Below are 25071 nucleotides of genomic sequence, written 5' to 3' on the forward strand. Positions count from 1 at the left end.
AGTGGTTACCCAGTAAGTATGGACCTTACTGGCATGCTTATTAGGGGTAACTGGTTAACTGGGTGGAGGGAAGAGAGGGGGAGTGGAGCGGCCAGAGCAGCCTTCTCTCTTCCACCCCCTCCCTGCCCGCAGGATCACGGTTAACCAGTTAAAATAGTTAACCACTTAAAATGAATTTTATCTGGAATTTTACATCCCTAGTTTTAGCAAAGTGAGCTAGGGTGTCTTTTTAACTAAGACACATCTAAGGTAGATTGTCCAGCACTAGCTTAGAGTCTCTAGCTAAGTTTGAAGACCCTTCCCTCCCCTGCTCTACAATAAGCAATAATCCCGGTCCTGAAGAACAGATCTAAATACACAAGCCAATGGGGAAGGGCTGGTGAGAGAGGTGGAAGTGGCATGCTTTTGCAACATGCACCAGTTGGATGTTCAGCAAGGGCTTGATGCTTCATTATATAGAGTTCATTTTTACATGGGTCTGGGAGTTGAATAAGACCCTCATGCGTTGCACCAGAGATTAAAGGATAGTGGTTTATGACTACGATGTCACTGAAAAACTAACCTGAAGGAGACCAGCATTCTCCCAACTGTTGCTTTTATTGCTTGGCAGGAGGTATTCCTCTGAGGCTGGGCTGTGCGCCAGTACTTTGTCAGGTGTGCTATTAAAAAAGCTTGATTGTGCAGGCAGAATTCACGGGTCGTCAGGAGACCTGGGGTCTATTTCAAATTGTAACCTGCCAGCAATTGAAAGCGCTAACAAGGGATTCTGGTGCTAGCGGAATGCTGTTTCATTCCACTGAGATGCATTGGAATAGGAGAAATGTATAAAAGGATGCTGTAAAATAGCAATATTGTGCTTAAAAACAAGGATTGGGCCTTCCTCAGCTAGGAGAGCTAGTATGTATTGCTGGGTATCTGGCAAAACCAGCAGAATTTACAATCCAATTCTAAGGGCATCCGTTTTCCTAGTCACAAATGTTAAAATGGAAACCTGCATATATTTACTTCATTGTACATGGATGCTGGCTTGTTGTTGTAGGGTTGCTTATGGGAACTAAACGGTGGGAGCTCGATGACTTGTAATAGAGGAAAGACAATATGCATGTACTAATTTGAGGTGGAAGGTCATGTAGGATCAGACTTTCAGGCATGCATCTATATGAGTTCCTTGTGTGAACAGTTATATACATTGCATATTTGCCTGGGCAAATGTAGAGATGTGTCTATTTGCCCATTCAGACAGATAACCTTGTTGTCATTGGTGTACTTGTGTGCACCAATTAGGCAGGGCTGTTCTTAGGATTTATAGGGTCCTACTCAGTACTGTTAAACTGGTGCCCCTATGTCTGAGGGCAGCCAAGAAGGGGACAATTTTGTGGAGATGTGATTTTTATATTCTTCAGCAACACACTAAACAGTTTTAAAGCAGATTTTAAACTAAACCCCTGACGACTAACACAGCACATTCAGAAACTGACAGTGTATATCTGGGGTTGGCACATGCCTGTTACATGGCTTCATTGCAACCTGACTGGCTCTGTCACAGGTTTAGCGTTCTGCAAATAGGTCTGGCAGGCTACTTCACTTTTTAAATTAACTAGATCCTCTCTGGAGGAAGTAGAGTCTCAGAACAGGAGTAGGAAGAGAGCGGTGGGTGAACATTAAGAGGCAGTGATGCCCCAAATTTTTGGATGCCTTACGCAGTTGTGTGTTCTGCGTATTGGTAAGGATGGCCTGCGTATTGGTAAGGATGGCCTTGAAACGAGGCATACAACTTTATTTCTGAACGTCTGATGTGGACTTTGCAAACAGGTGGAAAAAAGAAGTAGGTTAGATTCTACCCTTTTCCAGCCAACAAGGAAATTCAAATCTCATTGAAATCAGTTTGAGGGCTAGCCATCTTAATCTGTTTCAGCAAAAACAACAAGGAGCCCGGTGGTACTTTAAAGACTAACACCCGTATTAGGGCATAAGCTTTCATGAGATACAACTCACTTCCTCAGATGTGGAAGGGAAAAGAAAACAGAAAAGGAAGGGATACAGAGATGGGAGTGTGACGTCTGTGCTAATTCAGTCAGAGTGAGAAGGTGAGAGCATCTGAGGAAGAAATCAGCTGTTGTAATGGGAGAATCACTCCACCTGTCTATTTAAACCTTGTTTCAGGGTGTCAGATTTGCATAGGAATTCCAGCTCAGCAGTTTCTTCTTGCCAGTCTGGTTTTGAAGTTCTTTGCCTGAGAATGGCAACTTGTAAATCAAACTGTGTGTCCAGTAGGAATATGAAGGGTTATACTTGCTGGTTAACCTTTAACTGGTGATGCTTACCTGTTCCAGGTAACCATTAGGGGCTGGAGCAGCTCCTTGCCCATCATGGGCAAAGGAGTTTCAGCCCTGCGGAGTCCTCAGCAGATGGGGGCTGCTCCAGGCTTCTGGAACAGTCCCTGTCTGTGGCCGGCCCAGCATGTTGTAGATAAGGGCTGCTTCAGCTGGGCATCAGGAGCAGCCCCTGTCTGTGGCAGGCCCAGGGAGGGGAGGTGCAGGCAGGGGCTGCCTTGGACAGGTATCCAGAGCAGCCCCTACTTGCAACCGGGGACTGCTCCAACTCGGCTGTGGTGGTGGTGAGAGAGACTGGAGCATTACTGGAGCAACTCCTCTTGACTGGTTAAACTTCATGTTTGACCAGTTAACTATTTAAATGGGATTTTACATCCCTAGTTTCCAGGGAGGTTAAAGTGCTCCCCCACTAGCTTTGTAGGTTTCCATTCAGACCCATTTTTACTGAAATCCGTAACAGTTTTCCCATGGAATTTATTGGGCTTTGGATCAGGCCCGGAGGCAGGTCCATTTATCTGCGATCAGTGCATTCTTCCCTGGTAGAGATATTAAGCTTTTCCATGTCCCTCACTTTTGCCTTTGTCTTGAAAGGTTATAGAACATACAGTCCTCGGTGGCTTCATACTCTCAAGCTAAACAGTGCTGTTGCTCAGATAGGAAGCAACAACAGCAAAGGAATAACACACTTAGTGGCACATGTAAATTTCAGCGTATTGGCTGGTTTCTTATCTGTCTCCCTTCCTGCTTGTCTCTCTCAAAATAGGTTGGATAAATATGCTAGTGCTTGCCAGGACTAAAGACCAAAGTGTCAGATGTTTTCAAAAAATTAGTTTTAGGTCAGATCATGAAGTCGCTCTTGTATCTTCCCTGTGTCTTTTAGGAGTTGTTTTTATAGTTCTTTTTTAATCAGCTTGACACTCTGGGTGCTTTTGCTGCTTCATTGTGTTACTGGTGAAGCATCTTTCCTAATAGATCCAAAGATCTGCACAAAGATCCAAAATAATTGCCTATTGCTTTGCACTCAGACCTCCTCTTGATTTCAGTAAGAGTTGTGTGTGCAAAGACAGACCCCTGGGTAAAAACAATTTGGTGTCTTAGCTACCTCAAGCAATATTCCTTCTAATCTTTTCCATCCATGGGCGGTGTTTTTCCAGCCATGTTCAGAATAAATTTTTATGTGCACCGAGGCACATGCGAATGTGCATGACGGACAAACACAACCTAGCTGTGGACGCTCTGCTGATCAGCTGGGCAGCTTTTGAATTTCTCCTGAATGGCCACACAAGCGCACAGCTTACAGGGACCACGGACTTCAAGTTAGGTCCCTAAATCCAACAGCTCCCAGTGAAGTTTGAGTACATATCAGTTGACTTCAGTGTGAGTTACCTGGATGCTCAGTGCATCTAAAAATCAGGTGTGTAAATGGCATCTATGGACTTAGGCTAGGGATGTAATAGCATAAAGGTTTAAACTAGAGATGTAAGCCACTAATCGACACACTAGTCGCTTCTTCTCCCCCCCCCCCCCCATCCCCAACTTGCTACCTCTATCACAGAGGTAACCGGGGGGGAGGGGGAGAGGAAAGAGAGGGACTGCTGGAGGGAGCTGGCTTAAAAGCCGATTCCCCCCAGCTCTAGCTCCGTGGGAGGGGGTAGGGGCGCAGCAGGGGCCAACTTTGAAATGTACAAGAGTCCCCACTAGGGCTCTTGTACATTTCAAAGCTGGCACCCCCTGAGGAGCCTGGGGCCTGCTGACCCCAGGCTCCTGCTTTGAAATGCACAAGAGCCCCTACTGTGGCTTTTGTGCATTTCAAAGGCGGAATGCGGAAGTTCTTATCAACTAATCAAATAGTCGATGGATATCCCATTGACTATTTGATTAATTAATTAATCAAAATTTTACATCCCTAGTTTAAACCAGGGGTGTGGAACCTAAGGCCTGGGGGCTGGTTGCAGCCCCCCGACTTGCCTGGATCCAGCACCTGAGGCTCAGGACCCTTCCCCCCCCCAGCATCAGGGAGCCCACATTGGCGCTCCAGACTCTCCGCCACCTTACTGCAGGGCCAAAGCACACAAAATCTGCTATCCTGGGCACCCCGAGGTGGGATGAGATTTGGGGGGAGACTTTTCTCAGTCAAGGGCCTTGTCAGTGAGGATTTTTTTTTTTTTTTTTTTTTTTGCTTCTCAACTGTGTGTGGCCCCTGACTGGTTTCTCTCCCCCCCCCCCCCCCCCCCGTAGGTCAGCAGCCCCCAAACCAAAAAAGTTCCCCACCATTAGTTTAACAGATAAACATGAACTTATCAGTTACCGTAACGATTACATGCCAGCTCCTGGCTCCCAGCCCTGCTCCTGGGGAGCAGCTGCCACCCTGCACTGCTGGTTCTCTGTCAGATATCTGCTATATCAGAGGCAATCATGCAGGGCGGCAGCCGGCTCCCAGGGAGCAGGACTGCAGGTGGGAGCTGCTGTGCACCAGCTCCCAGGGAGCGGGCTGTGATTGCGGGCTCTGCAGTATAAGCTTTATATTGCAAAGTCTGCAGTGTGTAACCACTAAGATTTTCAGCGGTTGCACAGTGACCTAGTTAACATCCCTACTTTAGGCACTTATGTACTGATCTGCCTCCACTCGGTCCATAGGAAGTTTTGTCATTTCCGTAAACAGGAGTAGCATTTTGCCCTCTGGGTTTCAGACTTGTCTTTTGGACAATTCTCAGGGCTTACTTAACAGAGAGAGTCCTATGCATTTGTTCTAGTGTTGACCAAGTGCTACATGCTGGATTTAAAAAAAAATGGAGGTCTGTATCTATTTGAGAGAGAGAAGATTTGGAGACAACTGGAGATGGGTGAAGGGGAGAGGTATTGGGAGAGGGCATCTGGGATTGCTGTGGGAAGACAGCCTGCCTTTAAAAATGTAGTTGTTCTTTGGTACAGTTTCTCTCCATAGCTGCTGCTATCTTGGCTTCTCCTTAGGAGGAGGCAGCTGTACTAGGGGGAGAATGGTCCAATGGTTAAGCCATGAGGCTGGGACCTGAGAGACCTGGTCTGTTAGTCCCTCTGTCCTGCCCAGTCATTGTCTTGCTCAGATACATTGACCTCACAGGGACAGTGTGAGAAGAACTACATTCAATATGGCAAGGTGCTTTTACGCTGCACTAGGTGCAATAGATCGGTAATCTGCACTTGGCGGAAGAAGGTCTCTGAAGCCTGTGGATGAAAAGTATGTCAAGAAGTGAGTAGGTGTCATTATCTCTGGTTAACAGATGGGAAAATGGAGGCACAGCAAGTGAGTAGCTAAAGGCTCTGTACCAAGTGGAGACTGGACTTGTGGGGAGGGCAGAGGAGTCGAGACGCCTTGTTTAAATCCTGTCAGAATCTATGGGCTGCATAAAGAGGGCAAAAATGGAAACTGGGTTGATAAGAGTGAGCCAATCAAAGGTCTATGCTTATAGCTGCGTTGGTGTTTACCTGTAAATTCTGTCGTTATTGCAGGGTGGACACCTGTGAGTGGAGGACAAGGTGTGATTGTCCGTGACCCGTGGAATGGAGGCCTGATGTCAATGCAAACATGGGTAAGGAGTGGAATCCATTGGAGCAGTTGCATGTCTCACTGGTGGATACTATGGGTTTGTGGTCCTGACACAGAGCAGTAGATGCTGCAGAAGTAGCTTTGATCAGCATTAAATTGGCTTGCTCTTACCTTCCAGTCAAGAAGAGAGTCTCAACTAAAACACTGCCTTCGGGATTTTGTGATCTGATGGGCAAGTTACTTCAGCGGTTTCATGTTTATGCACAGAGGGGAGGCAGCTCTGCAGGAGCTGGCACGCATGCCGGGAGCTGGCTTTTAAGCCAGCTCCCCATGCATACTGGCTCCCATGAAGATGCCTTCCCTCCATGCGTAAATGTGAAACTGCTGAAGTAACTTGCCCTCTCCTCCCCTCCTCCATTGGGGGCTTGATAGCAGCCTTCAGCTTCCTGAAGGAAGGTTCCAAAGAGGATGGAGAGAGGCTGTTCTCAGTGGTGGCAGATACAAGGAGCAATGGTCTCAAGTTGCAGTGGGGGAGGTCTAGGTTGGCTATTAGGAAAAACTATTTCACTAGGAGGGTGGTGAAGTACTGTAATGGGTTACCTAGGGAGGTGGTGGAATCTCCATCCCTAGAGGTTTTTATGTCCTGGCTTGACAATGCCCTGGCTGGGATGGTTTAGTTGGGGTTGGTCCTGCTTTGGGCAGGGGTCTGAACTCGATGACCGCCTGAGGTCTCTTTCAGCCCTAGGATTCTATGATATGTGCTGCTGTCCCTGTTTCAGAGGCAGCAGGGCTTGCAGGGAGCCTGCTTAAAAGCTGGCTCCCTGCCCCCGCACTGCTGGCTCTGAATCACATCCCTAGTATAAAGGGGAGGGAAATATCATCCACTGTCCCCTTTTTCTATCTTCCCATCTTAGCCTTTTGTTCCCATAGGAAAAATGGGATTGGGGAGAAGAGATTATTAGGATGGCTTTTTTGCTTTAGTAAAAGATGTTAGAAGAGCAGGATGGAATTGGGGCAAAAAAAATTCAAAGAAAAAATATCCTGGGACGATGGGGAAAGAAAAAATTCAAACAATGAAAATGTTCATTCTTGACTATGTTTAAAATGGAAGACCAAAACTGCTATAGCTGTTGTCTTCTGATGACTGCTGTGCAGTGAGTTGGTGGCTTCAATGCAGTGCTTAATTGGCCACCTATGTGGTGACTTCCCCTTTTATTGTGATCCTGGAGTAAAAGTGCTGAGCTAACTCTGGGATTAGATCCCTCTTTAGTGTGTGAGGTGTGGCTGGGTTCCGTTTGACCGTGCCTCTCAGCACTCAGGTGGATGTCCCATGCCTACAGCTGTTTCAGTCTCTCTGGGACGACGCGCCTCTTACATACGAACTGTATTATTCAACATAGGTGCACAGTCCATGTGCCAGGCTACAGTGGACAAGAACACAATGTGCGCATAACTCTGATCACACTGGCCCAGGTGTTTGGGTGCGGTGGGTACAAGGTGTACAGTATATATTGCTGACTGACCGAGATGTTACTTTCACTGATCCATTTACTTCTCCAGACTGGGAGTTTATCTGAGGGTGCACTGAAACTGCAGAAATATGAAGGGGAGATGAATGTTCAGTCTACAGTGAATGGGAGTTTCATGGGTTTTTTTACTCTACAGCAGGCAGGGTTTTAAAGAATAACTAGAAAACACATTGCTTATTGTCCAGGTGTGAGCACTGGGATACCCCAGCAGCACTGCTTAACACAGCTGTGTCTTCAAAATCCTAACTAGGATTTCCTTTAGATTTTAAAAGAAACAACCACCCCAGATCCTTCATAGAGAAGATCATTAGCACAGACTTTCTTTGTGGAGGCATTTCTAAGAAGTAGCATGGCCCTATCCATAGAGCACAGGATGAGAAGTCAGAAGATCTGGTTTCTCTCTGTTTTGCCACATACGTACTGCGTGCCCTTGGGTGTGTTACTTAATGTTCATGTCCTATTTTGCTCCGTGCTAATGATATTGCTAAAGAATGGATGTTTCTGTAGGTGGCACAATAAAAATACCAAGTATCATTAGTTAGTAACCAATCAGAGGCATTTCCAAGAGGCAGCGTGGTCTAGCCATTAGAACAGGGTTCAGTGGACTTGTGCTGAAGATACACTTGTATGACTTGGGGCAGAACTTTCTATTTCTAGCTCTCTCCCTGGATGGGTCACTTACAACCGGATTTATCATTGCCCTATAACCCCTCTGCATTAGACAGTGTAACCCACAAATGTCTACTGTAGGCAGAAGCGGTTGGGAGGCACGTGGATTTTAGTTTGGCTCCTCTGAATAGGGCAGCTTTGGTTGAAGGCTCCAGAGAAGTCACAGAGACGGGGAGTGGTAGCTATTGGGCGTGCCGCATAGCTGTTTTGGAAGTGGAGGATAGGTTTCTGTGGAGGACAAGCAGTCTAGTGGGTTCCACACATGCACCACCCAAGCAGTCTGAGACAGGGAAGTTATAGATATGGGTATAGGAGTCAGCCCTGCAGGCACCGTGGGTGATCAGCAGGCTTAGTCTTGGGTGTGGACCAGGGTGCCATGGTCAGAGGAGTGCGGTGGTTGCCGGGGGCGAGGTGTAGTACAGCAGTGCAGAGCTGCATGTTGCTGGCTGGCGGGGGTGTGCTGCAGATTTGTAGAGGTGATGCGGGGGGTTACCCAGATTTCTCCCTGCTTTTTTTCTAGCAGAGGAATGGGGTGGGTGTGGTGAGCGGTGACACACAGAGTTTGCTCACTCTCCGTGGGCATTCTTCTGAACACCCAGAAGGTGGGGGGGGAGGGGAAGAGGAGGACCACCAAATGCTCCATGTATCTTGCTCACTTCCCCACTAGGGCTGTGTTTGTGAAGCGAGCTGCTGCTCTCCTACCTTCCCCTTGTGCAGCCCAACTGGGGAAAATAATTTGGATGCATGGAGACCTGATGTTGCCATTTGCTCCCCCCGGCATAGCATCCTTGAGGGTGCAGTGAAGCAGTGTTAGAGGTGGCAGTACCCTACGTGATCTGCTGCTGGTGGCATTGCTGCCTTCAGAGCTGGGCACTCAGCTAGCAGCCATCCTGCTTGATTTGATTTTAGCAAATATGGAGGAACTGGTTGAAAATTTCCAAGTGGATGGTAGCTTGGGTAAAAGTGATCATGAAACCATAGTGTGCATGAATCTAAGGAATGGTAGAAAGGAGAACAGCAAAAGAAAGATCAGGATTTCAGGAAGGCAGATTTTAGTAAACTCCAGAGAGCTGGTAGGTAAGGTTCCATGAGAAGCAAGACTAGGAGGAAAAACAATGGAAGGCAGTTGACAGTTTTTAAAGGGACGTTATTAAGGACCCAAAAGCAAATTATTCCACTGCATAGGAAAGATAGGAAGTTTGGCAAGAGATGACCGGGAGAACTGTATAGTGACTTACTTGCCTGCTTGGTGCGAAGGTTGCGGATCTCACGAGACGTCTAAATAGACTTATGTGTAGTGCTGGGGAGGAGCCAGCAGTCATGGTACATGTAGGTATCGGTGACATAGGGAAGGGTAGGAGAGAGGTTCTGGCGGCCAACCTTAGGCTGCTAGGAAAGAGATTAAAATCCAGGACCTCTGTGGTAGCATTCTCTGAAATGCTTCCTGTTCCACGTGCAGGGCTAGGTAGGCAGGCAGAGCTTCAGAGTCTCAATGCATGGATGAGACGATGGTGTAGAGAGGAGGGGTTTCGATTTATTAACGATTGGGTAAACTTTTGGGAAAGGAGGAGCCTATACAGGTAGGATGGGCTCCACCTAAACCAAAATGAAACCAGATTGCTGGCATTTAACATTACAAAGTTTGTAGAACAGTTTTTAAACTAAGGGCTGGGGGGAAAGCCGACAGGCACAGAGGAGAACGTGGATCGGACAGAGACATCTCTTAAGGGAGCGTCTATTAATAGAGATTCTCTGTGTTCTAGTTAGGAGGACAGGATGGAAGATGATGGGTAAAATGAGAAATATGGATAAAATTAGAAGTAATCAAATGGAAAAGAGTCTAACACATCAGGAAATGGCAGACAGTTACATAGTGGCAAATTTTTAAAGTGCTAATACGCAAATGCTAGACGACTAAATAAAAAAAATGGATGAACTATAGTGTTTTGTAAAATAATTGAGTTGGTAGTTTGGAAAAGAGTACACTGAGAGGGGTCATGATAGCTGTTTTCATGTAGTAAAAAGGTGTAGCAAGCAGGAGGAAGAAAAATGGTTCTCTTTGACCTCTGATGATAGGACAAGAAGCAATGGGCTTAAATTGCAGCAAGGAAGTTTTAGGTTGGATATTAGGAAAAACCTTCTAACTCAGGTTGGTTAAACACTGGAATAAATTGCCTAGGGAGGTTGTGGAATTTCCATCACTGGAGATATTTAAGAGCAGATTAGACAGACACCTGTCTATTAGGGATGATGTAGATCAGGGCTACTCAACTTTGGAAGCCCCGGGGGCCACAATGATACTCACAGCACATGCCAAGGGACGCAACTTAAGTATGGTTGCATAGACGTACAAATATATATGCAAACAGCTTCTTTCACACAATGCCCAGGTGCTCCTGGCACCTCCTCTCTGGGGGCTAGAAATGCTGACACCCTGTACCTGTCTGTTCCAGCCAGCCCGTCTGCTTGCATCTTTCAATGCTCATCCTGCCTTGGAGACACCTCACTGTTGTTCCCAGTGGAAGTCATGTTCAAAGGATCCCATCCGAGGGCTGTGTGCTGAGCCCCACGTAAACCCAAATTGCACCACGGGCCACAAACATGCCGCATGCAGCCCATGCGTTGAGTAGCCCTGATGTAGATGGTGCTTGGTCCTGCTGTGAAGGCAGGAGAATGGACTTGATGACCTCTCAAGGTCCCTTCCAGTTCCAGTATTCTGTGATTCCATGCTCCGGCTGCCCAGCCAATGCTTAATTTGTGTGGAGGCTCGCTGGGGCTGAATAGTGTCACCTCTTTCAATGCAAATTAAGCCCTGGGGGAAGTCACAGGGCTCTGGGTGGTGCTCATGGGAGCCAGCGGCACCAAAATACAAGGTTTTTCCAAAGCGCCATTTTCCCCTAAGGTCGTCCCTGATGATAAAACCGAAAGGCATCTGGTGTGAGGGCTGCATCCCAATTCCTGTTTCGGTTTGAATGCAGGCAGCCATTTCCTCACTGGGAACCAAGGAGAGAGCGAGCGGGCCAGGGCGAGACATGTAGGGGAGGGAATGGGCAAGGTGCCGGCCAGTAGCAGGTGGGGAGAGTGGGAGCTGGTGCCCTCGCACTTCCCGGCAGGGGTGAGGGAGGTGGTCGAAGGTGTCCCCGCCACTTTGCTCTCCCAGCCGCATCACTCCAGGGCCCCTGGCAGGACTGCTCGCGCTCTCCAGCCTGAAGTGGAGTGTCGCAATGGCCAGGGGAGCAAAGCAGAGGGGGCCGCCTTGCTCTGCTTACCCCACCACTGCCAGTAAGTTGGGGAAGCGTTGAGGGGGGGCAGAACCTTGCTGACCGCACCAGCTCCACTAGTCCCCAGGTCTGCTTCGGTTGAGGAAAGGGGCTAGGGGCAGGGAGAAGCAGAGCCTGGGATGGGGGGGGGGAGGGCGGTTGTCCGGGCCTTCCCCTGGGCTGGGGGGGGAGGTCACGTGACTGGTGGGCTTCTGGTTTCCCTCCAGCCAATTGCCTCTGGAGTTGGAGAGAAGCTAGAAGGCCACCAGTCACGTGACCTCTCCAGGGGCTGTAATTGCAGCTGGCCACGAGGTTCTTTGGATTGTGTTCCTGCAGAGATTCTGAGGTTTTTGGGGGGTACTGAAAGGCTGCCATTCTCCTTAGTTTAAGACAATCCAGTGACACCTCCCCCTTTTTGGGAATCCTACCACATGCCTTCACAAAAAGGGGGAGGTGTCACTGGATTGTCTTTATTAATACGTTTCCAACTACAGTTTGCAAGGGTGTTTTTTGTTTACTAAGAAATTGTATTTCTGTGAAGCTGAATGGGACCAGTTAACACCTCCAGTCAGGGTTTTGCATATCCTAGCTCTGCGGCTGAACTCTGTGGGGTTCTGCTGTCTTGGAAAGGTGGAACGCTGGAGGGTAAGCTGAGATGCAGAAAAAGGGGAGTAAAAACCTCAAGGGGGAGCCATCTTAGTCTGTAACTTAAAAACCAAATGGTTTTGTAGCACCTTAGAGACTAACAAAAATATAAATATGTTATGAGCTTTCGTGGACGCAGCCCACTTTGGGTAAGTGAAGCAGAAAGGAAGCTGGCTGACGGTGTGGCTGAGAGGGGCGGCAGTTGGGGCAGCTACTGGTGGATTTCATCCCCTTGCAAAACTCCCTAAGGACTGTATAAGCAGGGTGGAATCTGAGGGTTGCACCAGCCCTTGCAGCAATGAATAGAGAAGGTGCTAAATACCTTCCCTTGTCCCTATATTAGAGCCCACAACAGCGCAGTGATGAATCTACCCCTTCATTTTTTTCTGTGTTTGTTTCCCCATATTGTAAAATCAAGGCCAGGCCTACCTGTTTGTGGTTTGTTTGGTTTTTGTAAAAAACGTATTCTCTAGCTCCTGCTAGAGGAGTATCAAATGCAGCGGGTTCATAGTATTGTTCCACATTTCCCATAACCTTTCTTTCCCTGGTCACAAATTACGATATTTATTTGTGTTTATACAAGTGTTCATCCCTTCCAGATCCTGTGCTTCTGAGTCATCCCACATTCCTTATGCGCTCCTGACTCCAAGGAGGAGTCTGGGGTACCCAAGCAGTGCGAGAGCAGCCCAGTAATGCTGTATTTGGGACACAGCAGCCATTGTCCTGGCAACAGATTATGAACTCTCCGGTCCAGGATTGTGGTTTCACTATAGCACTGAGCACGAGGGGAAGTGGGGCTGGGAGGGAGAAAGAGCCCTTTATGAGAGTGCAAATACCTTCAGTGGTATCAGAGGGAGCACAGGAAAAAAGCTCAGCCAGCTATAGTTCTGTGTAAACATTTTCTTCTTTCAAATTTGCTCCAGCATCACATTCCTTCCTTAAGGGCATGATCCTGCATCCCTTGCTCACAGAAGCCTGAGGGAGGGGGGGTTTAACTTGAAGCAACAAAAGATAAGACTGTTGCAAGCTTGCCTGTTAGGCCCTGATTCTGCAGGTTACATGAGTCGGGGTGTAAATTCTGTAGGGTCCCTTAGGTTTTATAGAGTAACCCTGGGGAACCATTTAAAATCTCTTTCTGTGTTTCTACATATGCCTCCAATCTTCATGGCGTGGTCCTCTCTGTATGCGAGCTTTGTATGCCTCTGCATAGCATTAATAACTCGGTGCTGTTAATGTTTAACTGAGTTGAAGCCATGAAGGCTGGGTTCATTTTGATTTCAAGTTCCTTGGAACCTTCCCTCTGCACAGAGGGATTCCAGCTTGGGTTGCCCTGTGGTATAACAATTGCTTTTTCACACCAGGAGTCATTAATCTGTCTCTAAATTATTTTACAGATTTTTGAGGTGGGTGTGGGTGTATTGAAGTGGTGAATAGCTAATTATAAAAGAACTTCTGTAATCCTGGGCATTCATCTCTCTCAATACAAATACCTAGGTCTTTTCATCCATACATTTCAAAGTGCTTTACAAAGGAAGTCCAAGTTGCCAACTTTCTGACTGAACAAAACTGCACACCCTTGTCCTGCCCCTGATCTGGTGCACCATCATTTCTCCCTCCATCCCTCCCTCCATCATTTTCACAGTCTAGGGAGGGCCTCCTTTCGTCCAGGTGTTCAGTTAAAAATTGGACACCTGGCAATCCTTATTACTGATGAGGAAACTGAGGAATGGGGTGTGATGTGACGTGCCCACGGTCATCCAGCAGGCCAGTGGCAGAGCTGAAAATAAACCCGGTCTCAGTCCCTGTCTAGTGCCACTAAGCTATCCCCAGTAATTGTTGCTAATTAATACTAAGGATGTTACATTTTGATTAATCAGCTAATCGAGTAGTCCACCAATAAGTGAGGCTGCACCGCTGCCTTTGAAATGTAGCAAAAGCTGCAGGTTCCGACTGCTATGCCTCTGCTTTGGAAATGAAGCAAGAACTGCAGGCGGCTCTTGCTACATTTCAAAGGCAGAGGTGCAGCGAGGATCCCAGCGCTAGTGGGGACGGAAGCTGCTGTGCCTCTGTCTCTGAAATGTAACGAGAGCCCCTCTCTCTGCCCCCACCCCCGCATCATAGAGACAGTGCTGAGGGGAACCAGCTTTTAAGCTCCAGCTCCTGCTCCCTCCCTCTTGTTGCCTCTGATGTAAATATATAATGATCGTGTTTTTAAAATGTGTAATAACTTCTCTTACAATACACAACTTTGGAGGTCTCTGACTTAGGCATTTCTAAGACACCTGTCACCTTGTGCATTAAAGAGTAAGTCTTCCCTCTCTTACACTGATGTAAATAGGAGTACTGTAATTCCATTGCCTCCTGTGCAGTTGTACTAGTTTTCTGTTTCTTCATCGGGGAATTCAAATGGGAGTTAAATTCCATAACAACCATCCTGTCTAATCGGACTGTCAAGATGGAAACTTGCAAATTATTCTCTCATACAAACTAATTGGGGACTGACTAACACGGCTACATTTCTATCACTATTCTAATTGGGGACTGACGTTCATAAAATGGAACATTTCACAATTACAGAAAGTCCAGCGCATTACTTGCGGCATGGTATACTGCATCACTTTCTTTTTTGGCCTTCAAACCACTGTAGAAGGATTTCCAATGCATAGGTCAGGCCTGTACTATATCCAGAAGGTCGGCTTAAGGTACACAATTTCCGCTTCTTAAATGACGTAGCTGGAGTTGACATATCATGAGCCAAGTGTGACACCATCTTCACAGTGGGAGGTCAACAGGAGCTAATGCTCCAGTTGGTTTCTTTTACCCCTTGTGACTGTGAGTACCGGCTCCAACCAGGGGTGTCCTCAACATTCAATTTAGTGGTTTTTTTCCTAGACCTGCTAAATCAAGCACTGGAAGATCAATTTCCAGCATGGCAAGTGGTGATATGGCCATGGAAGGCATTAAAATGTGAACTGAAGTCAGTTTAATTGTGTCTTTTTGTTTTTGTTTTTTTGTTTTGTTTTTTTAAGTTTTGTTTTTGCTATAGTGGAAAAATGGTAAGCATAACCGGTTGCTTGTCAGATGGATCCTAAAATCAGAGCTCTGTCATATTAAGGTCCTCATCAAGCAAATGCTTCAGTGTTTGCATAACTTTATGTGCTAATTCCCTTGCAGCCAATGCCTATTCATGGGCATAAGTGTTTATAGAAGTGTCGTCTTGTTCTCCCATACACTTAGATGTGGTGGTCAGAATATATTCTGAGCTACACGGCAGTTATTTAAGATAAAAATCCACTTAAATGAGTTGAAAGACGCTTTCTGTCTGAGGAAACAACTTTTAACCGTGAACATGTCCCTGGAGATGTGGCCTAAATGTCCTCCTGGTTGGTCATATTCCTGGATTAAGGTGAATATGTGTTCAAGAGCTTGTAGTATCTTAGGGTACATCTAGATACAGGCTTTTGTCGACAGAGGCTTTATCTACAAAGAGCTTCTGTTGACAGAGCATCTAGACTGCATCCAGTTCTGTCGACAAAGCGACATGACAGTGTAGACGCAAAGGACAGCGTAGATGCAATAACGCCTTCTGTCGACAAAAGGCGTTATTCCTTGTAGAATGAGGTTTACCACTGTTGACAAAACTGCCGAGTTCTGTCAACATTATGTCGACAAAACTAGGCGGTAGTGTAGACGTAGGTATAGTTTTGTCGACAAAAGTCCACTTTTGTCGACAAAACCCTGTAATCTAGACACACCCTTAGTGTTTTCCTGTACAGCAGGAGTGGGCAATCATTTTTGAAGGGGGGCCACTTCACAAATTTTGGGAGTGGTTGTGGACTGCCCCGGAAGGGGCAGCGCCTCATGAGGCCAGGATACTTCTCATGATCCCCCACCCACAGACCCTGATTAGCCTGGGGGGGAGGGAGTGTTCAAATTCTCTCACCCTCCTCCCTGCTAGGGGTGCATGGTGCCTAGAGGGAACTGGTTTGGCAGGCCAAATCTGTCCCGCGGACACTGTCTTGCCCACCTTTGTTGTGCAGTGATCCCAAGTTGCTTAGAGCATCAATGAACAAACTTTCAAAAAGAGTTCACAAATCCTGCATCACAATAAGGTCTCTCAATACCTGATCGCATTCCACTGGTACATGTGACGTTCTGATCTACGTTCTCCCACAGTTACCCCATTGTAACCCCATTGACCTTTCTGATGAGGTTGCATGAAGGTGAATGGTATCATTGCTTATGACATGTCACATTCTGTTTTCAAAGAAGTGTGCTTTGTTGGTAACCATAGTTTCAGCACAATATGCAGCAGTCTCATAATGACTGGGGTTTTTTTAAGCTGAAATGTAATATTGCTTCTCCAGTGTGACTGGGTAAATGATTAATTTTGCACTGCTGGCTTATGTTTAAATGGAGGTGTCTCCTATTCATCTAATACTAGATGGACATTTATAATATTCTCTGTTGCTGAAGGCAAGAGGACCTTTTGCTAGAAAGAATAGGAAGAAGGCCAGAAAATCGCACCACAGGCAGAGGTAGGTCAGCTCCCTACTAAAGAGAATGGACAGTCCTGTCACCAGAGCTGATCCAGAGAACAGAAGTGTGTGCTTTCTGCTGGGAGCCAAGATATAGAATGTGGACCTGAGGCTGAAGCGGATCCTAGTGGGAGAGGGAAATGATACACTGATGGTTTGTTGTGTGGGAATAAATGATGCTGTTAGAGTCTCTCTGGAATGCATTCGGGCAGACTATGCTGGCCTGGGGAACACATTTAAAGAAATGGAGGCTCAGGTGAACTTTAGTGGAATTTATCCCTCCCTAAAGGAGAAAGGTGAAGACAATACAAGAATATGGTGATCAACAAGTGAAGCACCAAACAATGATGCTATGAAGAGGGCTTTGGGATGTTCAGCTATGAGAGGGTGTTTATAGCTAGACAACTGTTCTCATGTGACACACTCCCATTCTGTTGGGAGTTGATTACAAGAGTTCTAATCTAGAAATTTGGGGGAAGCAGTTGGGAGATGCTCATGTAATCTCCATGCCCGATTCTAATACCGAGTGGGAGGAAAATCAAGCAAGGGATAGAGGTTGGGAGAATGAACTTCAAGAGGAAATTGCCTATGTCAGTGATGCTAACAGTCAGGTAGACAACACCGTAAGTGGAATGATTGTGCCTTTTGGGCGAGGAATTTGGGTGAAGCCTAACAGAAACAACTAAGATGTCTGTACATCAGTGGAATAGCCTGGATAAAGCAACAAAATGGAGAAACTAGAATTAGAGGTGCAGGAAGTGAAACCAGATATTATAGAGATAACAGACATGGTGGAGTCCTGACAGGAATATGAGTATTGAATGTTGTGTGTGCTGTTCAGGAAAGGTGGAAGTAAAAGTGATGGCATAGCACTGCATATTAATGAGGTAAACTACAAAAAAAAATGAGAAGCGTTAGAATGGATAAAATAGAATCTGTGTAGGTTAAAATCACTTGAGGAAGAAAGCTAACAGATGCTCTATTGCAGGCATGTCCAAAGTCCGGCCCGCGGGCCAATTGCGGCCTGCGGTCGGATTTAATACGGCCCCCGCTTCTCCCGGCTCCCCAGTGCTCCTTTCAACTGGCGCGCGCAGCGCGCCACTTCGGGCTGCGCTGCCGCCGCCGCCGCAGTCCTAGACCCTGCCCTGTAGGGCACGTCCGCAGCCCCGCTCTCCCGTTTGGCTGCGGGTTCGCCCTGCCCCCGGGCCGCCGTGAGGCCAGCGTGCCCTGCGCTCTCCGACCCCGCGGGTCCTCTGCTTTGGGGCTGAGAGTGCGGGGACAGCCCCCGCTTCCTCCCCCTCTCCTGGCTCCCTGGTGCTCCTTTGAACTGGCGCGCACAGCGCGCCGCTTCCGGCCGCGCCGCCGCCGTCCATGGCGGCCACTGCGGTCCTAAAGCCTGCCATGTAGGGCACGTCCACAACCCCGCTCCCCCGCTTGGCTGCGGGTTCGCCCTGCCCCCGTGCCGCCGTGAGGCCAGCGTGCCCTGCGCTCTCTCAGTTTCACCCTTCACATTAGTGTAAGCAAGTTTTTTTTTCAATTGAGATGAATACATTGTAAAATCTCAGTTAATGTCAGTTGGTCTAAATCAGTTATAAATATATTTGGACACAACATGTACAGTTGGTGTTATGTTCCTGTTCATATTTTTTGAACTTAAAAGTTGATAATATGTAATGTACTTTACAATGTTCCTGACATATATTTCAGCTTCCTGGATTTTTTTTTCATCTGGCCTTCAGATATGAAAGACAGAGTGATTTAACACCTGTTTAGATTTGTCATCCATGTGACGAAATGAAAAGTATGCCGTTTGCAATAAACTTTGCATAAAATAGTTAATTTGCATTTAATTTTAATGGTTCAAAGAATGTCAGGCAAAATGGTCGGCCCTCACGCATGTTCACTTCTTCAAATCTGGCCCTCTTTGAAAAAAGTTTGGACACCCCTGCTCTATTGGGATAGTGCTTAGATTGTGCTACAGAGCCCAAGTGTCCATTCTGGATATGGATAGAAACCTACTAGGGGAGATCCATAGACACTGATCTTGAGACCAGTTTCATTTAATATTTTCAGTAAAGACATTGGCACAAAAAGTGGGAGTGTGCTAATAAAATTTGCAGGTGACCCAAAGTTGGGAGGTATTGCCAGTATGGGAGAGGATTGGAATATCCTACAAGATCTTTACAATCCTGAAAAGTGGAGTCCTAGAAATGGATATTTAAAATGGGGACGTATCAGTTGGAACTGCCCGAGGAGGAGAAACACAGGTTTTAGTTGATCACGTTTAGGAGTGTGAGCCACCAAAATGATGTGACCATGAAAAAGGCTAATGCAGTCCTAGGATGCATTGGATGGGGTAGTACCAGCAGAGAGAAGGAAGTGTTTGTACTGGTGGGACCTCACCTGGAATACAGTGCACAATTCTGGTGTCTCATGTTTTAGGAAGATGAATTCAGACCAGGACAGGTGCAGAGGAGGACTGCTAGGATGATCAGAGGACTGGAGAACCTATCCTACAAGGAGAGATTTAACTCAAACAGCAGGTGTGAACAGAGTCCTTGTTTAGCCTAACCAAACAAACTGAGAGAGGCATGGCTGCTCTTTTTAAACACAACAGAGAGATAAATACAAGAGAGGGAAGGGGAGTTACTGAAGTGCCTAGGTTGAGACAAGATGGAATGACCATAAACAAGTTTAGGCTTGAAATGCAACATTGTCACCATGAGATGAGTGATGTCCAATGGGAGCGAAACACCCAACTGGCTTGAAGACTGAGCTTGGTAAGCTTATGGGGGATGGGATGGTGAGGTTGCCAACAATGGCATGTGACCCAGATGCGACTGCTAGTAGCAAATAACCCCAACAGCCAGTGATGGGACACTAAATGGGGAGGGCTGGGACTTATTCCAGAGAATTATTTCCCAGATGTCTGACTGGTTGGTCTTACCCACATGCTCTGGATCTAATTGTTCGCCAATTTGGGGTTGAGAAGGAATTTTCCCCAGGTCCGATTGGCAGAGATCCTGAGGGGGTTTTGCCTTCCTCTGTGGCACGGGTCACTTGCAGGTTTAAACTAGTGTAAATCTTGGATCCTCTGTAATCTGAAGTCTTTAAATCAGGGGTGGGGAAACTTTTTTGGTTCTGGGGCCGCTGACCCAAAGATAATTCATTTGGGGGCCATACACAAGTGAGAAGTGCAAAAAAACCAAACAAATCCTCCCTGTTGTGACTCACGGTTGGGAAGCATTAAATAATGATTTGAGGATGTCAGTAACTTAGCCAGAGGTAAGGGTCTATTACAGCAATGGGTGGGTGAGGTTTCTGTGGCGGGTGAGGGACAGGAGGTCGGACTAGATTGTCCATGTTCTTTTCTGGCCTTAGTCTGTGAGGTACCATTAACATATGTATAGTGCTCAACACATAGGAATGTTTATATAGCCTACTGGTGAGCGTGTAGTACATGACCCCTGTCCTCCTGTGCCTTGGCTCTTTAGCTCCAGCTGTAGCAGCTTACGCTTCTACTCCATCCCCTACTGTTGTGGCCAAGATGGCAGCCGTTGTAGTTCTTACCTGGGAACTCCCTTCTGATGTACATTCTTGGCGTCACTGTGGATTTTGCTGGTTTAAATGTTGCACTCCTAAGTGATGTTGCTGGCAAGCTTTCTAGACTTGGCCTCTGCCTTGGTTCCCCTTCTGCAAAATGGGTATAGGTCATTTCCTCCACCCTTTGTCTGTTTAGAGGGTAGGCCCTTGAGACCGTCGCTGAGGACATAAGTTCCCTGGTGCGGCCTCTAAGGCGCTACTGTCAGGTAAATGGTAAGTAGTGAATGAGCTGCAAAATGAACTGAACCCCTTGATCAGAAATGCCACATCTTATAAAGTAGGTCTGACAGAAACAAGGAGGGAAAGATGAAAGGTCACTTAGGGCAGCAGAGCTCAAGTTGTTTGGGTCTTGTAGCTCTGCATTGGCCTGTTTCCATATATTTGGGTTTCTTTTAACTATAATCTGATCTATAAAGCCTAGGCTTCAAATAATAGGTTTTGATAGATGACATGTTCTTTGTCAGGTGTTCTTAAATACTCCTCTGTTACCAATCTGCCCCATCAGCCTTCATGTGGCTTTCTCTGTCAGGGAATATACACAGGAGTTCGATCCCCACCGACGAGGTGGGGTGGAGCCAGTGAGAGGGCGTGTGGAATTTACACCACCACCATGCTCAGGCCAGGCTAACAACGCTACTCTTCGAGAAAGCACCGTGGGATATTTGATGACTGTACTTGGTCAGGTCTGTGGTTTTACGTTTTATCCAGATGTTGGCACCTCTGACAGCAGAGAGCCGCTTTGTGGCATGCTGAGGCATTGGTTGTTCAGGCTGGAGAACGGTTACTATGGTGATCCCTGAGGAACTTCACTATTTGGGGTTGAGAGAGAAATTTCCCCTTGGTCAGACTGCCATATTTTTTTCACCCTTCCTCTGCAGTGGGCACAGGTCACTGGCAGGTTTAAACTAGTGTGAGTGGTGGATTTTCAGGTTTTTGAATCATGATCTGAAATTTTCAGTAACCAAGTCAAAGGTTTTGGGCCTGTGACAGATGGGAATGGGTGGGGTGCTGTATCCCACAATGCCCAGGGGGCCACACTAGATGAACATGGTTCCTTGTAGGCTTAAAGTTTAAATCTTTGGTTCAGTAATGACTCAGCAGCTGCTATTCTTCCCTTCTGTAGCACCCTGGGTTTTTCCTAGATCTCTGTCCCATCCTGTTTAGCTAGTGAGAGCTGATGAGATCATAGTCGGCATTGCACACAATTCTTCACAAGATCCTACTATTGCTGCCTCCTTGTCCTCACTCAGTGCAGCTGGTGCTTTTGTGCGTTGTTGATGGAAGCACATCCACGGATCTACCGTTAGCTGCCTCTTAGTAATGACTTCTTAGTGACGCCAACAATAACAGGACTGTCTAGACTCTAGGCCATCTGAAAGCTACTAAATTATTTCTTTGTCTCGTCTTCATGTTCTGTCTCTCTTCACAGCTGGATCATTTTGGGTGGTCTCTTATGACCTTTAGACTCTCAATTTCTGCTGTCATTTTTCTCACGCAGAAGCTTACTTTGCCACATCGAGACTGAAACTTAAAATCTCCGAAGCCCTCGGTCTGTTGCACACTGTAGAACAGTGTAGCAGGACTTTGAAGTATGCACCTGATGCAGGGAGATAGCCATCAAATTGCAGAAGCTTTAAATGGATTTCACTTGGTACCTGGTCTTTCAGAGTGCTGAGTCTCCTAAACTTCCCATGGTAATCAACAGCTACTGTGGGTACCCAGCATCTTGCAGGATTTGTTTGAGATCTTGCTGAAATGGATAGGAAGGGTTTCTTTAAGAATACTGCTCTGCCCACCTGCCACACCACAATTTTTGTAGAAAAAAGACCACAATAGATTTGGTAGCAAAAGTTATGAGAGAGGGGACACCACATACTCAGAGATGCTGAGCACCTGTAGATTATATAGAGGCTGATCTGAAGTCAGTGGGTGTCTCTTCCCCTCCCCCCCTTCTTCCTCATTGCTTTTATAGGAACTTGGATCAGGCCCCCTGAGTTCATTTAGTGGTGTAGGCACTGAGCACTTCTGAAAGTCAGCCTCATTTCCTTTGAAATGATAGTAGGCCATGGCAGCCTGAAATAAGAAAATAATTGCCCCCTCCCTCTGATATGGTTTTAAATTCTCCAGTGTGTGTTGGTGATTCAGCAATCAAAAGGAAGAGGGCAGAGGGGACAGTACAACGAATTCACCAGAATTGCTTAAAAGCAGTTGATGATGAATATGATGCAAGTGTGGGGTGGAGGAGAAAGAGGGAACTGGAGACAAAGGCAACAGATAATACAAAATGAAATACAGGCAGTCCCCGAGTTACGCGGATCTGACTTATGTCGGATCCGCAGTTACGAACGGGGTTTGCTGCCCGTCTCCCTGGTCTGCTGGAGACCAGCAGACCAGGGAGACGGGAAGTAAAGCCTCTGAGGATGCCGGCAGCAGGACAGCCGCGGCGCGTCTGGGCTGTCCGCTGCCCGCGTGCTCCGCGGCTTTGCTCCACGTCTCCCCAGACCAGGGAGACGGGGAGCAAAGCCGGGGAGCACGCGGGCAGTGGACAGCTCAGACGCGCCACGGCTGTCCCGCTACCGGCGTCCTCAGAGGCTTTGCTTCCCGTCTCCCTGGTCTGCTGGTCTCCAGCAGACCAGGGAGACGGGGAGCAAAGCCGCGGAGCACACGGGCAAGGGACGGCCCAGATGTGCCGTGGCTGTCCCGTTGCCGGCGTGCTCCGCGGCTTTGTTCCCCGTCTCCCTGGTCTGCTGGAGACCAGCAGACCAGGGAGACGGGGAGCAAATCTGCGGAGCACGCGGGCAGCAGGACAGCCGCGGCGCGTCTGGGCTGTCCCGCTGCCCCCGTGCTCCGCGGCTTTGCTCCGGACGCCTGTGGTACAGCAGCTGGGGCGCTGCTGGTTGGTCCCGTAGCGCTGCTCTGGGCGCTACTGGACCAAGCCGGCAGCACCCCAGCTGCTCTGCCCCAGGCGTCCTGATTCAGCCGCTGCTGGTCAGTTTCAGCAGCGGCTGAATCAGGACGCCTGGGGCAGAGCAGCTTGGGTGCTGCTGGGTTGGTCCAGTAGCGCCGAGGAGCGGCGCTACTGGAGCAACCCAGCAGCACTCAAGCTGCTCTGCCCCAGGTGTCCCCAAGTCAGCCGCTGCTGAAACTGACCAGTGCTGACTACAGGAAGCCCGAGGCAGAGTTGCTCTGCCCCGGGCTTCCTGGAATCAGCCGCTGATCAGTTTCAGCAGCAGCAGCTGACTTGGGGATGCCTGGGGTTCTTAAGTTGAATCTGTATGTAAGAACTGGCGTCCAGATTCAGCCTGTTGAAACTGATCAGCGGCTGATTCCAGGAACCCCGGGGCAGAGCACCTCTGCCTCGGGCTTCCTGTAGTCAGCCGCTGGTCAGTTTCAGCAGCGGCTGAATCTGGATGCCAGTTCCGACTTACATACAGGTTCAACTTAAGAACAAACCTACAGTCCCTATCTTGTACGTAACCCGGGGACTGCCTGTATACTTAGGCCCAGATTCACAGTGGTGTTTAGGCTTCTAAATGTGATTAGAAGTTGGGAACCTAAATACCTTTATTCTTTTCCTGAGTTATTGTTGCTGTCACTATCACCTTCTCTGGTGCCTGCTCTAGTGAGAGCAGTGATGCCTACGTTACACATGCTCTGTGGAGAAACAGTGGACTCAGCTCCTCCGGGAATTCATTCTAGAGATTGTACCTCTCTGGGCTGGCACACTTGGTACCTGGCTGCTTCAGGAGGGAGTTTGCCGGACCACAAGAGTTCGGCCCCTCTGCTGATGGATTCCAGGTCTATCAGCAGATTGCAGGGCTCCCCGACTACTGGGCTTCTGGCTCCATAGCCCTCCCTGGTACTGCTGGGGTTTTATGGTCACAGATTATGCTGGACCAGAGAGTCCTGGATCAGAGAGGTTCAACCTGTAATACATTTCACCAGTGCTGAATTAACTGGTGTAGTGAACAAAAGGATTGAGGTGTAAGGGGATTGAGGGGACTAATTCCCCTCACCAACCATGTCGGGAAAGCCGGCTTTGAGGGGATCTGGGTTTTGCATAGTACTTCCTTTGCAATATGTAGCTTTCAGTTGTTTTGCTCTAGATCAGCGACAGAACGAGGAGTTTTTCGTACTTGTTTGTAAGGCTGCAGAGCATTACCAAAGAACTTGATCTTGCAAATCCCTCGTGTGTGGGTTTTCTGGTGTGATTTCTGCCCATGGAGGGCTCACCAGTGTGCACCCCCAATTTTTTTTTTAATGCAGCTACGTAAAGAACAGCAAAGGCTGACGCATCTTTAGCAGGAGACTCTTAGGAGTGGCATTTGGTTTTGATTAGCCAGCAGTTTCTACTCCTTGTTTGACTCTTGATTGAACTAGCTGAGCTGGCTGCTCATGTCCATGAAACCAAGTTCCCCACCCTTCAGTCTGCTTGGGGATCCCAGGAGGTGCAATTAGGACAGACCAGAGGGTAAATCTGGGCAATGTCAGCCCTACACAAGAACTTTGTAAACAGGTCCGTGAAAGGACAGTTTTGCAACCGGTGATGTAAATTCTGCCTCTAGGCTAGATGCAGCTGAAATCCTGATGCTTGGAGCATTTGCTGTTCAGCTGGATGATTGAGAATCTGTATTGATTTGTGTTTCAATCTTTGAAGCTACTCTTGATGCTGAGAAGAGACAGGCTTTTCAAGGAGCTTAGAAAGGGGCTCCTGAAATACTTGTGTTTCAGTGGAGAGAGAGGGTTTTTCACGCTCCATTATTTGGCTTCACTGGCTCATCTTGTAGCAGGAGTGACAACTGTGTCATGCTTTCATACCCTGTTCAGTGTAGCAAATACTCTGCAATTATTTATGGCTCTTCATCGAAGGATCTCAGCATGCTTCTGAAGATGGGGCTTATTTACCCCCTTCAATAGATGGAGACGCCAAGGAATAGAGAGTTTTAAGGCCTCGGTATGTCATGTGTC

The 25071-nt window shown here is 47.6% G+C and overlaps 1 protein-coding gene across 7 annotated transcripts in view; it reads left to right on the forward strand.

The window, feature by feature from the left end:
• LOC102454880 (mitogen-activated protein kinase kinase kinase 3-like) overlaps positions 1-25071 on the forward strand; it is a 129547-nt gene that overhangs the window by 29635 nt on the left and 74841 nt on the right. For 4 of the 7 annotated variants that reach the window (XM_075922867.1, XM_006120564.4, XM_006120565.4 and 1 more), the window contains exon 2: positions 5823-5902. The exons of 2 other annotated variants lie outside the window; for them this stretch is intronic. In XM_075922867.1, the coding sequence (XP_075778982.1) occupies positions 5899-5902 (4 nt within the window). In that variant the 5' untranslated portion in view covers positions 5823-5898. Of the gene's footprint in view, positions 1-5221; positions 5563-5822; positions 5903-25071 lie in introns of those variants that run through there. One more of the 7 variants, XM_075922863.1, reaches the window with a different exon arrangement.

The sequence above is a fragment of the Pelodiscus sinensis genome, chromosome 2, assembly GCF_049634645.1.
Source record: "Pelodiscus sinensis isolate JC-2024 chromosome 2, ASM4963464v1, whole genome shotgun sequence".
Lineage (NCBI taxonomy): Eukaryota > Metazoa > Chordata > Testudines > Trionychidae > Pelodiscus > Pelodiscus sinensis.